At 56.3% G+C, this 16,822-nt stretch overlaps 2 protein-coding genes, 1 long non-coding RNA gene and 2 other non-coding genes across 26 annotated transcripts; 2 read left to right on the plus strand and 3 right to left on the minus strand.

Annotated features, from left to right (window-relative positions):
* Window positions 1-580: 580 nt before the first annotated feature.
* On the minus strand, window positions 581-4,683 carry LOC146405546 (uncharacterized). The gene is made up of 2 exons (XR_014837935.1): window positions 3,723-4,683; window positions 581-3,509 (listed from the first exon to the last, which is right to left on the minus strand). It is a non-coding gene; the product is annotated as an uncharacterized LOC146405546 (long non-coding RNA).
* A 396-nt stretch (window positions 4,684-5,079) lies between these two features.
* Window positions 5,080-8,226, plus strand: GAMT (guanidinoacetate N-methyltransferase). 11 transcript variants are annotated; one of them, XM_005661394.4, is made up of 7 exons: window positions 5,080-5,299; window positions 6,244-6,443; window positions 6,622-6,685; window positions 6,994-7,061; window positions 7,172-7,351; window positions 7,632-7,784; window positions 7,962-8,226. In XM_005661394.4, exons 1-7 carry the CDS (start codon window positions 5,119-5,121, stop codon window positions 7,989-7,991), a joined length of 876 nt encoding a protein of 291 aa, XP_005661451.1. In that variant the 5' UTR covers window positions 5,080-5,118; the 3' UTR covers window positions 7,992-8,226. The 11 variants fall into 11 exon arrangements, with proteins under 11 accessions (XP_005661451.1, XP_005661454.1, XP_005661453.1 ...); XM_005661397.4 differs by having other exon boundaries at window positions 7,241-7,351; XM_005661396.4 differs by having other exon boundaries at window positions 6,298-6,443.
* A 559-nt stretch (window positions 8,227-8,785) lies between these two features.
* On the minus strand, window positions 8,786-15,515 carry NDUFS7 (NADH:ubiquinone oxidoreductase core subunit S7). 12 transcript variants are annotated; one of them, XM_085013536.1, is made up of 9 exons: window positions 15,459-15,515; window positions 14,490-14,684; window positions 13,856-13,889; window positions 12,609-12,677; window positions 12,202-12,316; window positions 10,869-11,048; window positions 10,733-10,779; window positions 9,901-9,989; window positions 8,855-9,028 (listed from the first exon to the last, which is right to left on the minus strand). In XM_085013536.1, the coding sequence occupies exons 4-9, from the start codon at window positions 12,668-12,670 to the stop codon at window positions 8,931-8,933; spliced, it is 591 nt and encodes a 196-aa protein (XP_084869662.1). In that variant the 5' UTR covers window positions 12,671-12,677; window positions 13,856-13,889; window positions 14,490-14,684; window positions 15,459-15,515; the 3' UTR covers window positions 8,855-8,930. The 12 variants fall into 12 exon arrangements, with proteins under 12 accessions (XP_084869654.1, XP_084869662.1, XP_084869661.1 ...); XM_085013535.1 differs by having other exon boundaries at window positions 12,202-12,319; XM_085013537.1 differs by having other exon boundaries at window positions 8,855-9,097; window positions 12,202-12,319.
* Window positions 15,516-15,731: 216 nt separating this feature from the next.
* TRNAN-GUU (transfer RNA asparagine (anticodon GUU)) lies at window positions 15,732-15,805 on the minus strand. Its single transcript has one exon. It is a non-coding gene; the product is annotated as a tRNA-Asn (tRNA).
* Window positions 15,806-15,926: 121 nt separating this feature from the next.
* TRNAF-GAA (transfer RNA phenylalanine (anticodon GAA)) lies at window positions 15,927-15,999 on the plus strand. Its single transcript has one exon. It is a non-coding gene; the product is annotated as a tRNA-Phe (tRNA).
* The last annotated feature ends 823 nt before the right edge of the window (window positions 16,000-16,822 follow it).

Here is a 16,822-nt window from a genome sequence, read left to right on the forward strand (position 1 = left end):
AACACTTAAAATGCACCTTCCTTCCATCACATTACAGTTTGCAAAGCACTTTGGCATCCATATCATCAATTACAGTAGCCTCTGAACAGGATAACTCATGAGTTGCACTTGCAAATGAGAAGCAGAGGCTCAGCAGAGGAGGAAGGATTGGCCTTAGGTGGCATGAGGCAGGTGTTCTCTCTTGCCCAGGAGTGGGGGTGGAGGACACTTAAGTTTTCCAGGTCAGAAAAGAACAGTAACACTTGGTGGGGGCTGGCTCCCTACTCTGGGGGAACGCAAACGTGGTGAATGGAGAGGAGTGTGCTAGGGGAAAGCTGAGGGGTGTGTAGTGAGGAAGTGAGCAAAAATGGGGGGCCAGCTGCCACTATCCTTCCAACAGTGGAAGCTCAGCAACCCCCAAATGCTGGGCTGAGTGCAGACAGACAGACATGCCCCAAGATGCTCACAGCCCACCCCATTATTAGAGGAGCAGAAAACTGGCATCAACCCACATGTCCCTCCATTGGTGACTGGATAAATAAACCACAAAGGGTGTGAATGAAATGCACAGGATGCAGTCAAATGAAGGAAGCCAGACACAAACAGTTTAAAATAATATACTTTACAAAACAGACACCTACCAGGGATAAAATAACAAGCAGCCATGTACCTGCCACTGGAACAAAAACGCTGGCATTTTTGTCATGTTTGCTTCAGATCTTTTTAAAAAGATGAACTAGGCAGCTTGTTTTTCCCTCCTCCTCACTCACTTCCTCCCTCCCATCTCAGGGCAAATGGTGGGACAAAAACAGGTATGTGCACACTTTCCTGAATTTTCTCCTAATGTGGGTTCAGGCATAATGCCATACACAGAATATAGTTTTGGCCTTTTTTGGTGTGTGGTTCACCATAAAAGTTATTCTTGTAACCATTTTTTAATTTCTTTTTTTAATCTTTTTTTTTCTTTTTGGTAGTTTTTGTTTTTTTTTTTTTTTTTTGCTATTTCTTGGGCCGCTCCTGCAGCATATGGAGGTTACCAGGCTAGGGGTCTAATCGGAGCTGTGGCCACCAGCCTACGCCAGAGCCACAGCAACGCAGGATCCGAGCCGCATCTGCAACCTACATCACAGCTCACGGCAACGCCGGATCGTTAACCCACTGAGCAAGGGCAGGGATCAAACCCGCAACCTCATGGTTCCTAGTCGGATTTGTTAACCACTGCGCCACGACGGGAACTCCCTTGTTGTTTTAATCATTTTTTTCTGGGTGGGCCCAGGGATGGAACCCACACCACAGCATTGACCGACGCCACAGCAGTGACACCACAGATCCTTAACCTGCTGAGTCACCTGGGAATTCCTTATTGTAACCATTTTTTAAGTGTGCAGCTCAGTGGCATTAAGCACATTCAAATTGTCATGCAACCATTCCCATCCTCTGTCTCCAGGACCTTCTCATCTTCCCAAACTCTGTCCCTATGAAACACCAACTCCTCCTCCTCCTCCTCCTCCAGCCCCTGGCCCCACCATCTACTTCCTGTCTCTGTGAATATGACTCCTCTAAAGGCCTGATGTTATCGCAGTCATACCATATTTGTCCTTCTGTGTCTCTTCTCAAAGTCTATCCACGTGGTAGCAGGTGTCAGTGCTTCTCTCCTTTTTGTGGCTGCATAATATTCCAGTATGTGGAGGAACCACACTGCATCTACCCATTACCCATTGATAGACACTTGGGTTGTTCCTACCTTTTAGCCATTATGCATAATGCTACTACAAACATGGAGGGGCATTTGATTCCCTTTAATTTAAAATTTTAATTACACCGTGTTCCTGGTGGATCAGCAGGTTAAGGATCCAACGTTGTCACTGTTTTGGCTCTGGTTACTGTTGTGGCATGCATTTGATCTGTGGACTGGGAACTTCTGCATGTCTCAGGCACCACCAAAAACAATTGTAATTACGTATAACACTGTCTACACAGAAAACATATGGCCATATGGACATAAAGCAGATACCTGGCCATGAGGCAAGGGGGCCTTGTTCTGTCACAACTGCCACATGACTTGTCATTAAGTCATGTACTTACTCTTGTCCATCCCCCCAATAGGCTGTAAGCACATAGTGGGTTCCGGTGACTGCTCCCCCCACCTTGTGGTGAGGAATTCAATAGGGCTGAATAAATGGGTGACCTTCATGTTCTCTGAAGGAGCAGTGGGTTTCTCTGTAACAGGGGTTGGCAAGCTTTCTGCTCAGGGCCACACAGTAAATATTTTTGGCTTTCCTGGCCATCAGGTCTCTGTAGCAATGACTCTGTGTTGTTGGAGCCAGAAAGCACCAGAATCCATTGTAAACAAGCGGTCGTGACTAGAAACTATTTACAGACACAGCAATGTGACTGTCATATAACCTTCATGTGTCTCCAAAAAGTCTCTTGATTTTCTCCAACCATTAAAAAAAAAGGAAAAAAACATAGGAGTTCCCTCTGCGGCTCAGCAGTTAATGAACCCAACTAGGATCCATGAGGTTGGAGGTTCGATCCCTGGCCTCACTCAGAGGGTTACGGATCCAGCATTGCCATGAGCTCTGGTGTAGGTTGCACACATGGCTCAGATCTGGCATTGCTGTGGCTGTGGTGTAGGCCAGCAGCTGTTGCTCCAATTCGACCCCTAGCCTGGGCACCTCCATATGCCACGGGTATGCCCCTAAAATAGCAAAAAATAAATAAAATAAAAAATAAAAAACATTCCTGGTTCATAGGCTGTACCAAAAACACAAAAAGGGGGGTGCGACCTCCAGGCCAGAGTTTGCCAACTCTGTAACATTGGAAGGTTTTGATCAAATATGTCACCTTTCTAATCAGAACAAAAAGATTTTCTTTCCTTTTAAAAATCTTTGAAGACTGTGGTTTGAAGTCAGACATACGCCTGTTCCCATCCCTTCTGCCTCTGATGGGCTGTGGGTCCTTGAGAAAGCCGCCTCTCTCTGAGTCCGGGTCTGGGAAGTGCAGATAACAACAGCGTACTTTAGAGTCTCGCAGGAAGAGTGGACGCGAGGAATGAAGAGTCATCTGTTCACAGACATCAGCAGGGCAAAAGTGGTCAGACCTTTTAGAGAAGAGAACTCTGAAGCTGGAACAGAGAGCCCTTGGCTGAGTCACCAGGCAGATTGCATGATTCCTTCAGCCACTTTTAGGGATGGAGTCCAGGTTGCATGTAGGTGACCACTGGGAGGTGGCAGCTTGACCAGACCCCAGAGGTTCCTTATCTTCTGGGTACCAATGCTGCAGGAGAGTCTTCTTCTTAGTGTCTGTGTGGGCGGCAGCCTCCAAGAGTGGCCCTACTTCTTGGTATCCATGGCCTCCTGCCATCCCTAACCCTGTGTACCTGGCTTCTAATCCACAGGCCTTGCTAGAGCAAACTGTCACTATGGAGAGGCCCACGTGGCGAGGAACTGAATGCAGCCAACAGCCATGAGTGAGCCTGGAAGGGGCCTCCTCCCCAGCTGACCCTTCAGATGAGCCCTCAGCCCTGGCTGGCACCTCAACTGCAGTGTTGCCAGAGGTTGTGAAGCAGAGACCCAGCTACACTCCACCTGGATTCCTGACCCACAGAAACTGAGAGGTTGTTTTCAGCAGCTACATGCGGGGCAATCTGTTACACAGCTATAGCTACACACACAACCTGCCTTCTCCTATCTCAGGCCAGACATTCCAGGGCATCACTTGAGTTGGGTGCCCAAGGATACTGGCATCATGCTTACAGACCCCTACCACAGTGCCCAGGACGGCTGGTGGTGGTAAGGAAGCCAGGCAACATGAACTCACATGAGGCAAAAAGCAGCATGAGCCCAGCCCCAGTGCCTGGTGGCCTCTGTCATCCTGCCTCCTCCTGTGGTCTCCTGGAGTCAAGTGGGTCACATCCAGACCATATTAGACCCAATGTGTGTTCAGGATTTATCAAGAATTTTCCGTGTGCCAAGCTCATCCAACAGATAATACAGCCATGAAGAAAAACCTTCAGTTAGTGAAATACCAAGGAGAGGTATTCGGAGATAAACCAGCCTCAAACAGGCCATGTCCAGCCTGAGGAGACCTGGAGTGGGTTGGAGCATTAAGTGGAAAGAGAAGGCAACCAGGCCAGAAGAGAGGAGAACCGTCCAGGTAGAGGGAAGAGTGTGTCTTCCTGGTGGCAGGAAGACACAGAAGCTCTGCAGGGGGGAGGGGAGGAGTCTGGAGTAGCCATCCAGAGGTGGGCATAGAGGGGCAGGGTTGCCTCAGGGCAAACTCTGTGACCTCAGCCTCTAGGGCCTCAGTTTCCCCATGTGTTCCTGGGGCTGTGCAAAGCACTTGGCAGGGATGGTGTTCTGGGCTCACAGCTGGGTGTCTGTGCAGACAGATGGGAAAGAAGTCACATTTCAGAGCCTGGAGCCAACCCAACTTGGCTTGGGGGCCAGTCACAGGGGTGGCAGGCAAAGGACACAGCTGACCCCCAGGGGCTGACCCTCCAGCTGCGCAGGCAGGCTCGAGAGGGCTGGGATGGTCGTTTCATTTCCAGCCCTGGGGTCCTCTGGGGTCTCAGGCCACCTGGGGGAGTAAAAGGGGAGAGGCAGGTCCGCCTAGTGATCAGGGTGGGGGTCGTCGAGGTTTATCCTGGGTTTCCACACTCTGCGGTCATGGCCATGAGGTTGTCAGCTTTGCTTCTGGAGCCTAGTTTCCCCGCCTGTAAAACGAAGAGGCTTAAAAGAACCCGCCTCAGCACCTCTGAGGGTTAAATGATTTTAAATACCTAAAGCACTTGGACGATCGTCAGATCCATAGGCTCCGGCAGCGAGGAGGAGGCTGTTTTCGCGGTGGTGAGTGATGAAGACACCGAGGCAGCAGAGAGACAGGGTGCGGACCTTGAGGGTGGTGCCATTTCCCTCACCAGGCGCCAGAGGCTCGGCGAGGAGGGGGCGTCGCGGGCGTCGGGGATCCACCGCGGGCCGCCTTCCACGCCGCGGCCGCTAGGGGCCGCTCTGGGCGCCCCGCAGTCGGCTCGCGGCCCGCCCCGCCCCGCCCCGCCCCGCCCCCAGCCCAGAAGGCCCTGCAGGGACACAGCCCTGCGCGTTCGGAGCTCCAGTGGCGAGCGGTCCAGCAGGGAGCATGAGCGCCCCTTCCGCGACCCCCATCTTCGCGCCGGGCGAGAACTGCAGCCCCGCATGGCGAGCTGCGCCCGCGGCCTACGACGCGTCGGACACGCACCTGCAGATCCTGGGCAAGCCGGTGATGGAGCGCTGGGAGACCCCCTACATGCACGCGCTGGCGGCCGTCGCTGCCTCCAAAGGTAGCCCTCGCGGGGCGGGCGAGCCGGGGCCGCTCGGACCCGACGCCAACCTGCTCTCGGGCGACGCACATAGGAGCCTCTATGTGCCTCTTTTCTCGCCTGGAAAATGGGGCTCCTCGCGGGGGGCAACAGGGGAGTCCCGGGTCTCTCTAGGCTCCCCGAGTCCAGAGAACGTCCTGTCCTGGGGCAGTGACGCCCCGACCCCGGTATGGAAACGGTCTGGGTCGGGGGATGGATCCTCAGATGCGGAAGTCAGCTGCCCACCCCCCGCGCGAGGTCGGAGACGGGGGTGGCGACCTGGCGAGGTGCTACCCAGGTTCACGTGGGGAATGCTCTGGCCCAGGAGTCGCGGGAAGCCGGGCACCGGCTAAGAATAGCTCGGGGAAAGCTGAGGCCGGGAGTCAGCTGTCAGGGGTCGTCCTGCACTGGGTGTCTGAGCTCACAGGGTGCTGAGGACTCCCCAGGTAGCCCGGAGGCCAGGAGTGCCACCTCTGGGCCTCTGCGTTTCCATCTGGCAAATGGGCACAACCGGAGTCCCGGCTTGGGGAGGGCGTTCCTCTCCGCCTCTGCCTTTTACCCAATGAGGATCAACCCCTGCCCCCTCCTGTTCCACAGCCAGGCCTTGAATCTTGGTACTCCCTTGCCCAAACTCTGTTAACTTCATTGTTGAGGAGGGGTGGGAAGTGCCCACATCGAAGATAAGCGCCGTCAGTGCAAACAGCATGGGCTGGGGCTCAAAGTCCAGGGTCTGACCCCACCCCCCACTCCCCACCGGCCTGCCCCAAAGCCCAGTCTGTGGCTTCCCTGGCAGGCCACCCTGAACACTGTTCCCTCTCAGGGCTGCTGTGTTCTATCCCACCCCCCACCTCTGCTATGCTGTGTCGTCTAGTCTTTGAGGCAAATGTTTCTCTGCCAAAGCCCTGCCCTTATGCCCTCTCCTCCAGGCAGCCTCCCCAATTCCGGGAGGCGTGTAATGCCTGGGTTCTTTGTCTGCCCAGGGGGCCGGGTCCTGGAGGTGGGGTTTGGCATGGCCATCGCAGCCACTAAGGTGCAGGAGGGTGCCATCGACGAGCACTGGATCATCGAGTGCAATGACGGCGTCTTCCAGCGGCTCCAGGACTGGGCCCAGCAGCAGCCACACAAGGTGCCCACCTGTGCCCTGCTCTGCCCCCAGAGAAGGTTGGGGACCTGGAGCAGCCACAGTCATAGGGGAGGTGGTCTTTTCTCTTGGGGGTCTCTCTGCCCCCTCCCTCACAACAGGTGGGGAAATCCTGGGCTCCTCTGACCCTCAGCATTCTCTCTCTTTCCTCCCCTGCCCCAAGGTGGTTCCCTTGAAAGGCCTGTGGGAGGAGGTGGCGCCCACCCTGCCAGACAGTCACTTCGATGGTGAGGGGGCTCTGGGAGCTGGGTGGGGGCACAGAGCTCTGCCTGGATTTCCACCGCCAGCCCCTCCTCTGCTTGCTTCTGAAGCCCCAGTGCCTTGATGCATCACTGGGGAGGCAGAGCCTAGGGGGCAGGTTCAGACACACACACAATGGCCTGGTACTTGGGTGTGTGGACACTTCAAGGAATGGCCAAATGCGACTAGTAGAGGTGGCTGCAGCACAGTAAACCCTAGGGTCGCTGGCCACCTCCACTCTTCTGAGGAGGCTGCCACCTGGCCCTGACCACAGGGTTTCTGTCATCTTGAGCAGGAATCCTGTATGACACGTACCCGCTGTCTGAGGAGACCTGGCACACACACCAGTTCAACTTCATCAGGGTAGGACCACTTGCGGTGAGACGGGAGTCCGCCCGCCAGCCCCAGGGTCGGGGGTCGGCCCAGGGGGGCACCTTTCCTGCTGGTTCAAGAGAACCTGCTGTTCTCTTGAGTCCAAGGACAGAAGGCCCTGTGAGAATGCCTCTGCCCACACCTCCCTCCTGACCACTGCCCCCTCCCAGGAACATGCTTTCCGCCTGCTGAAGCCAGGGGGCGTCCTCACCTACTGCAACCTCACCTCCTGGGGCGAGCTGATGAAGTCCAAGTACTCGGACATCACCACCATGTTCCAGGTGCTGTGGACTGGGCCTGGGTGCTCCCTGCGGGTCCCTGCCCTGTCCCACCCATTTAAGGCAGCGATTTTGGGTGGGGAGGCAGCTGTGATCTAGGGGGGGGGTCCCTCGCCTTCCCTGGCCCAGGAACTGTGAGTCTCCAGTTGTGAACCTGGAGGGTCTCTCTCCAGCTCGGCGGCCTTCGGTGGCTCCCCAGTGCCTTCAGGATACAGGGATTCAGCCCAAGCTCCCCAGTATCCCCTTCCTCTGCCCTTCTCTACCAGGGATGTCTCTGTCCCAGGCCTTTGACCGCATGGTTCTATCTGTGAGGATGTGTGGGGGATGCCCTGACAGCCAGGAATCTGGACCCCGGGAGAGGAACCCCCCACCCCACCCCGCCAGGCCTGGCTGCGGCACTTTCCTAGGAGCGCCCCCTGCGAGAAGCCTTGGAAAGGCAGGTGGCAGGGTGTCTCTGGGGACCCCAGGGCCTGGGAAGTGACTGGCACCTCCTTCTGGACAGGAGACGCAGGTGCCAGCCCTGCTGGAGGCAGGTTTCAGGCAGGAGAACATCCGCACACAGGTCATGGAGCTGGTCCCACCGGCCGACTGCCGCTATTATGCCTTCCCGCAGATGATTACACCGCTGGTCACTAAGCAGTGAGCCCTCTGGCTCAGCTGCCCACACCACTCTGGGGGCTCTGGGCTGCAGGATCCCCAACCCCAACTCAGTGCCTTCGAGGCTGGGAGCGCCGGCTCTGACCTTTTGCGTCGCTGTCCAGACCCACACCAGCTGCGTGAGGCCAGCAAGCTTCCCCAACCCCTGCAGTGGGATCACCACTACTGTCCTCCTGGGGGCTTGAGGATGAAATAAACACTAACAGTAAGCTTGGCCATCAGTGGGAGGACACAAATTTGTGTTTTCACTTACTCTCCTGTGTTTCCAAAAAAAAGAAAGAAACCCACTAAACAGACTTTCAGGGAGACAGTGGCTGTTCCACTCCCAAGTCTCTCAGCCTGCCTCTGACCTCAGGCATGCCCAGGGTAGACACTGCCAATCAATAACTGATGCCCTCCCCGCCCTGCCATGGGCATCTAGGGTACCCAGAGGAGGTGGAACTAGGTCAGGTGGCAGCCCCCAGGTCCAGGTCCTCAAGCCACCTAGGAGGGCCTCTGGTCCCACCCAGTCAAGCTGAACTCCGACCCCCGACTGTCCAGTGTCTTGTTTCCTGACTCAATGCCCCCTCCAGCCTCAGGACAGAGACACCCTGGCTCCCATCTGCCCTGGGCCATGGTGCCCAGGTGGTCACCCCAGTGCTGTCTGCTTCACCCTTGACCAGTGCTTGGACCTGTCCCTGCCCCTTGTTCACGGTGGGTGCTCCCAGCTGGGCCTCACTAGGCCTGGCCGTCCACCTTGGGGGCTTCATGTCTCCACGCACCAGACACTGAGCCTGCCCGGCAGCACTCACCTACCTACCTCCCAGACCCCCACCCTGGCCCCCATACCATGCTGGCAAGCGCTGGCCGTGGGTTTATCAGGTTTATTGACCGCCTCTCGTGATGACGCCCACACAGACACCGCAAGGCAGCCAGATGGCCAGCACTACCTGCGGTACCAGATCCGCAGTCTCTTCTCCCGCTTGATCTTCCTCTGCAGCTGCAGGATGCCGTAGAGCAGGGCCTCGGCTGTGGGCGGGCAGCCTGGGAGCAGGATGCATCTCAGTCCCCCTGCCCCTCCTTAGGTCTGCAGGGAAGACCTAGGAGAACTAGCTAAGGAGATGACAGGTGGGAAGGCCCAGGCTGCCCCTCCTGGGCTGTGATGCCCTGTCCATGCGCTACCATGTGACATGGCTCGGGGCCCCAGAGGACAAGTGCAGGCTGCCTGCTGGCCCCAGGCCACACTGGCTGCTGGTAAGGCCCCTCAGAGAGGAGTGGGGGCAGGCTGGAGGGAGCAGAATGGACTGGGTGAAGGGGAAGGCTCCACGGGCGGAAACGCTGGGCTGTCACTTTTCTTGGACCTCAATCTACTCATTTTTTTTTTTTTTCCTTTTTGGCCACACCTGCAGCATGTGGAAGGTCCCGGGCCAGGGATCCAGCCCACGCCACAGTTGTAACCAGAGCCATAGCAGTGAAGATGCCAGGTCCTTAACCTGCTAAGTCGCCAGGGAACTCCCTGTTCATTCTTTTTTTTTTTTTTTTTTTTTTTTGGTCTTTTGTCTTTTGTTGTTGTTGCTATTTCTTGGGCCGCTCCCGCGGCATATGGAGGTTCCCAGGCTAGGGGTTGAATCAGAGCTGTAGCCACCGGCCTACGCCAGAGCCACAGCAACTCAGGATCCGAGCCGCGTCTGCAACCTACACCACAGCTCAGGGCAACGCCGGATCGTTAACCCACTGAGCAAGGGCAGGGATCGAACCCGCAACCTCATGGTTCCTAGTCGGATTCGTTAACCACTGCGCCACGAACTCCAATCCCTGTTCATTCTTAAAAGGCAGAGGGACTGTCTCAGTGGGGATGTGGGGATTCTATAAATTGGGCGAGGGGCCCATGTGGGCTCCCGTTGCGGGTAGCTCACCTGGGACGTAGATATCCACGGGCACGATTCGGTCGCAGCCCCGCACGACAGAGTAGGAGTAGTGGTAGTAGCCGCCTCCGTTGGCACAGCTGTTGAGGAGGGGAGCCACGTATGAGGAATGCTCCGAGCTACCCCAGCCACCTGGCCTCCCTCCATCCTCGCTGCCTGCCCCCCACCTGCACCCACCTTCAATGGCAAGTAAGTGCTGGGTGGTTAGAAAAGGGCAAGACTGGGACACAGAAGTCACAAGAAAGGCAACAGCCACCTGAGATCTTCTGTGGGACCAGGTCGGGCAGGACACACAGTGTGGGATTCCGTGGATGGGAAACATCCAGAACAGGCACATCCACAGACACAGAGTGGGTTCCTGGTTGCTGGGGCTGGGGAGGGGGTGGGGTTGACTGCTGATGGGGATGGGGCTTCTCTGGGGAGATGCAATGTTCTCGAATTGGACAGAGGTGATAAGTTGCACAATAGCACAAATGTACTAAAACCCACAGAGCTGCATTGTTTGAAAGGGTAAACTTTATAGTATGTGAATTCTGCCTCTATGGAAACAACTAAGTGACCAAACAGCTTTTAACGATTTGAAGAAACTAACGTGTGGGCTACATGGTGAAGAGGATGCAAAGCACCCACAGAGCAGGGCGTCCTTCATGTGGTCACAAAGTGGAGAAACAGACCCAAACTAGTTGGGCTTTTGGGGTGGGGGAGTGACTGTAACTGGACAAGAAGGCACATTCTGGATAATTCTGATCCAAAAGAAGCACCGGGGAGACTAGAAGAGACGTGTCAGCATGTCACTAGAGCCCCTGCCCCACCAGGCACTCACCTCCCCATGGACACAACATAACGAGGCTCTGGCATCTGGTCATAGACCTGGAAGAGACGGGGGTCTGTGTGCGGCTGGAGCCTGGGGTGGGTGGGTGTTGGGGGGTGGGGAGCTGGGGGAACAGGGCTAGGCCCACCTTGCGGAGTGCAGGGGCCATCTTGTTGGTGAGCGTCCCGGCCACGATCATCACATCAGACTGACGTGGGCTGGCACGGAAAACCACGCCAAAGCGGTCCATGTCGTAGCGTGGCGCTGCCATGTGCATCATCTCCACGGCACAGCAGGCCAGGCCGAAGGTCATGGGCCACAGGGAGCTCTGCGGGGCAGGGCGGGGTGGTCAGCCAGGGAGTGGACTGGCCCACTGTGTTTAAAGAAAGGAGGTGATTTCACCTAGAAAAATCCAGATTTCTAGCCTTTCTTGATGGACATGTGAGCCTCCCTTCCCACAGCAACCTTGTGACCTCCAGCCCCTGAAGGCCCCCCTGGATGCCTGGCACTGGCCTGAGTTTGCTGCCCCGGCCCAGGTCTGCCCAATAGGAAAGCAAAGTGAGTTAGGCCTGTGGGTCAACACTTCCCAGCGGTTACATTACCAAGGAGACCCCAAGACAAACCAAAATCCAAACTAAGTGAAATCAGTTTTAGAAACACAATGCACGTCACCTAGTAGCTCCTAAATGTCATCCTTCCAACAGGGGCACTTGCTGCCCTGAGTGCCCAGTAGCCAAAAGGGCACAAAGCTAGGTCCTGGGGCTCAGCACCCCCGTGAGGATGTGTTTCCACAACCACCTCTTCCAGGAAGCCCTCCTGCATGCTCTCTGACAGTTCCTCCCATCCCAGGGTGCCCAATCCCCTGCCCTGCTATCCTCCTCTGCTTGTCAGTGTCCAGCCTGGGATCTAGCTGAGCTCCCTGCTGCCCCACAGATGTCCTAATTCAGGTGACAGGGCTGGGGCCCCACAGTGCACGGACGCAGCAAACATCACCACTGTGGGGCTGTGGCCTGGAGGGACCGAGCCCTGGGACTGGACCGTCAATGGAGGATTGTTAACCAGCCTGACACCCAAGGGCACTGAAAGGAGCCACTGTCCTTAGAGGACACGTGTCTAGTGGGCGACATGGACAAGCACACAAGCATGCAGACTGCCCCATGGCTAGCGCTGGGCAGGGCTGGGGGCTGGGGTTGGATATTTGCTGGGAAGGAGCTGTTTTCATCCAGCATTTCTAGTTTAAAAAGTGACTTTTAGGTTAAAAGAGAAAATAGGGATGAACAGAAAACAGGGAGAATGAAGGGAGGGAGGTGGGGTGTCTCTCTGGGGGTCGAGGGAGAGGTGGGGAGCCAGGCCAGGAGCTGATGGGGGACAGGGACCTACCACAGGGAGGGCACCCCGGGGAGCCCGCCTGCTCCTCGGCCGCATGTGAGCATGGGTGAGCAGGCAGCAGGCAGGGCGAAGAGGATAGGGTGGGGGCTTACCCGGCGGGCCCAGTTGACGAGGTCATCCAGCTTGGCCACCACATACTCGCCCCGGCTGCTGGGAAGTGTGGTGGGTTTGGAGACCACAGCTCCGGCCTGGGACACAGCAGGCTGGCTACTGGGCAAGGGACACACAGCGAGGGGAGGTGTCAGCTAGGCAGGCAGCTCAGGAGACGGGAGCTGTCCACCCCCACAGGCCCCGCCCAGCCCCGAGCAGCCTTGCAGAGTGTCCAAGTGGGTTCCAGGAGCCTTGGGGCTGGAGGCTGCAGCAGCCCCACACCCAGGCCTGGGGCAGGACATGCCTCCTCAACAAGACCCAAGTGATGGACCCAAGTTGCCACAGGCCACAGCTGTGCTGGGGGGCAGGGCTTCAGGGTGTACGGGTTCCAGGGAAAGGCTGGCCTCACCTGCTTGGGCTGTCCGTGGCCGCACTCGGATGGACAAAGCGCACCTGCACAGCTGCGCCCATGCTGGAGCTGATGGAAGACGGACCACACGTGAAGAGGGGCCAGGGAGCTACCCTGGGGCCGGGATGGGGAAACTGACCAGGGCCCAAATCCCACCCACTGCCAATTTCCCTAAATAAAGTTTATTGACACAGCCACAGAGCCATACGTGTACACACACACACACTTCCTGGAAATCTGGCTGTTTTTGCAGAGGTAGAGCCAAAAACATTTACCATCTACCCTTTTACAGAAAAAGTTTGCTGATCCCTGATTTAGAAGGTGACTGGTTTTCTTTCATTCTTTTTTTTTTCCTTTTTAGGGCCACACCTGCAGCATATGGAAGTTCCCAGGCTAGGGGTGGAATTGGAGCTGCAGCTGCTAGCCTATGCCACAGCAACATGGGACCTGAGCCACATCTGTGACCTACGCTACAGCTCAGGCAGTGCTGGATCCTTAACCCACTGAGCAAGGCCAGGGATCAGACCCACATCTTCATGGATACTAATTGGGCTCTTAACCCACTGAGGCACAAGAACTCCTGGTTTTCACTTTATACTTCTCTCATTTCCCCCATTTTCCCTTTGCTTTATGTGAATAGGTATTTTGTTCCTAGGAAAAAAGCCTTGGAGTTCCCTGGTGGCTCAGCAGGTTAAGGATCCAGTGTTGTCACTGCTGTGGCCCTGGTTACAGCTATGGGGCAGACTGGATCCCTGGGATGGGAATTTCTGTGTGCCTCGGCCAAAACCCCAAAAACAAACCTTATCAAAACAAAGTCAGCCCAAACCCATGCCCTCCTCAGAGCCCTGACTCCCCTCCATAAAAAAGACGCTCCCCTCAGGTTCCCAAGTCCCTGATTCCACAGGGCCAGGGTTCAATCTCTGGGCTCTGTCCACACGGAGGGCCTGGCAGCCCCTAGCCTTCCCATCCCAAGGAAGCCTGCATGGGGCTGCCAGTTAAGCCAATGCCCAGATTACCTTCCTGCGACAGCTAACAACCGAGTTCTGGGGCACTAGGGCCACAAGTCTGGATCTAGGCTGCACCAGCCCGTGTTGCCTCTGACTCGAGACATGACCTTCAACAGGTGGCCCCCTGCCTGGTGCTGCTAAGTGGCCCTTGCACATCTGAGGCACTCAGACCCGTCTGAGCTCTCCCAGCCAGAGCCTCACTGCTGGTGGTCATGATCAGAGACCTGGGCAGGCACTCACCGCAGAGCAAGGATCGGGCGCAGCAGGCCGGAAGCTGCAGAGAGAACCACAGGGTGGCAGCAGTGAGTTGCGGGCAGCTCCAGAAGCCTGGACTGGCCTGAGGGTCCTGCCTCCCAGGGTTTGCCCATCAGGCCCCCTGCCTGGTACACCCTCCCTCTCACCCTCCATCTATATAAATTCCACTTAACAAACATTCAGTGAAGAGTGATTTTTCAGAATATGAACCAGATCGTTAAAACCCCACGGCCCACAGAAGAAAAGCCATATTCCACACCCTCCCCTTTCCTCAGGTATGTCAGTGTCACCCCTGCTTCAGGGCACTTGCTGAGGTTACCTCTGCCTGGAGCACCCTGGCCACACATGCATGTGGCTGACCCTTCTCATGGGCCAGGTTTTGCCTCAAATGCCTGGATAATACAAGCCCCCCAGGCCCTCTTGATCCTGTCACCCTGTTCTATCTCCATTCACATGTTCATGTGTGGTGCAGCCTCCCCCTTGATGCTAGGGCTCCCTGTGTCCCCCAGTCTCTGTCTTAGCCTTGGTCAAGTGAAGGAACCCAGTGCCACCAGCGAGGCTCCAGGTCCCGGGCTGGGAGTTCTGGGGTTTCAGAGACTGGGCACTGAAGCCAGGTTACCTGCGCAGCCCCAGACTCTTGTGCGGAGCTGGACCTCTCTGAGCTCAGCTTCCCCACCTGAAAATTTCGGGCTCTGGATAAGCTCACGGCACAGTAAATGCCCTTCACCTCTGAGGTGAGGGAATTCTAGTCTCTGGAATCAGACATTCTTAGGAAGAGGCCGCTGGTGAGGACTCAGTAGACTGGCCAGTTGGCCTAGGAAAGAGAAATACCCTCTTTGTTGTTACTAACATCTTACAAAAAATTGGCTTTTCCTTAAATTCTGAGTGTAGTCGACAAACCACAGCAGCATTAGTGGGATCGAGGCTGGTTTGATGCCGAAATGAGGGTGGTTTCCTAACTGTGAAATAGAGGCTGCAGCCATCTTCGTGTAAAGGAACCTGCCCACTCCTTAATCCTTCAAAATCGTGGCAGTAGGCACACAGCCGCTAGAATTCGGCCTTCAAGGCAGTATCCTGACAACTGTCTCCTAGTATAACTGCTTTCCTCTGCAACCCTGGGGATTCCTTCCTATGCATTTACTCTCTAATTGGAGGAGGAAAAGGTCCCAAAGCAGCCCGGGTCAGGACGCCTGCTCTGCGGGTGACCGTCCCCTTCCTGGAGTGGCAGGGTGCCCTGGGATCGCGCCTCTGCCTGGCCGGGCCGGGTGACCTCCAGCGTTCGCGGCTCCTCTCTGGGCCCCAGTTCCCTCGCCTATCGCGGCTGCACACCCCGCGCCGCCTCTTCCCGGGATCTTCAAGGGCAGCATCCCAGGCCTCAGTTCCCTCGTCTGCCGAGGCTGCACAGCCCGCGCCCCCTCTTCCCGGGATCTTCAAGGGCAGCATCCCGGGCGGAGCCTGGACCCCTTTAGTCCTTACCCTGGCGCTCTCCCGAGGCTGAGAGTTTATGTCACCCCCGGCCTCCACATCCCCGAGGAGAAGGCTCCCCGAGCGAGCCGCCACCCCGACCCCGCCGCCCGGACCAGCTCACCCGCCAGCGCCGCCATCTCGGCCTCGGCCTTCAGACAACCTCTACGGTCCGTCCGCTGTAGCGCTCCGGGTATCCGGGGCCGTTGCCCAAAGCGGCTCGGCCGATGCGCAGAAACCGGAACCTGTGTGGAGACGTTCCGCATCCGTGCACCCCCCCACGCGTCCCGGGACACCCCACGCAGGATAAAAAAACAGAGATGCGGCGGGGAGCATCTCGGAAAAATTCAGGAGCTTAGCCAACTTTCTTACTCGGGAGGCAAAACAAAACGAAAACCGTCCCTGGGTGGGCTCGAACCACCAACCTTTCGGTTAACAGCCGAACGCGCTAACCGATTGCGCCACAGAGACGGCGCTGCGAATAGTTTCTAGGTGCAACCCTACGAGGCATGCGCGTCCCGCTTTGGCAGCTCGAGCGACAGCCAAAAGCGGCACGGGGCGGAGTTGAGGCGGAGGCGACCCCTGCCGCCCAGCCGAAATAGCTCAGTTGGGAGAGCGTTAGACTGAAGATCTAAAGGTCCCTGGTTCGATCCCGGGTTTCGGCAGGTGTTTTGGCACCCGCCTCCCCGCCCCCCAACGAGCCTCGTTGTTGATCCAGCTGCCCTCAGCTCTCCCTTACCCAGAAAGGGTCGATTTTGACTTTTCCTTCTCAGAATATTCTCCACTCTGTAGATGAGGAGCTCAGCTGCTGGTTTATGCCAACGCAGGAGAACTTAACAGCACAAGGTCTCAAACTGTAACCCCCGCCCAAAAAAAACTATGATTCCAGCCCGAATGCCCCCCGCCTCCGTCCCGTTTCACCACCCCAATTTCCAATACTTTTTAAGTGGTAGGACTAGAACCCATGCTTACTGTAAAAACGAACATTATTGCACACCTAAATTGGCAAAACGGAGTCTGCAAAAACACCGGCCCCTTGGAGGTCGTTTAATTGGGACAGTCCTGCTGGGGACCTGTTCTGTCCGTTTTACCTGTGGGGAAACAGGATCGAACTGGTGAACGCGGGTGATGATAGCAAAGCTGTCTCTGGGCCAGGTGCGCAGGGATGCTGAGCCAAGCCCTGCGCCCGAGGTCCTGAAAAGAGGAGATGGGGTGCCGGGAGGTGTCACCGTCCCCATGACAATCACAGGAGAAAAGAACAGGGCACAACCCGACTCCCCTCACAGTTCCCTTAACTGGCCATACTGTGGAGCTGGACTTTTTTTTTTAATTACATAAACTTTGTAGTTTAGAATAGCTTGATTCAGAGAGAAGTTGCAAACATAGTATGGGGCGGTTCCTCTATTCCACACCCAGCCTCCCCTACTGTTAACTTCTTACACTGATGTCAATTCATGACCAATGCGGATCTATCTTAAAGGACAACTC

Source organism: Sus scrofa, chromosome 2 (assembly GCF_054392235.1).
Source record: "Sus scrofa isolate SSC_HxYL_T2T_F1_AM1 chromosome 2, Sscrofa_HxYL_maternal_Yorkshire_Landrace_v2.0, whole genome shotgun sequence".
NCBI lineage: Eukaryota > Metazoa > Chordata > Mammalia > Artiodactyla > Suidae > Sus > Sus scrofa.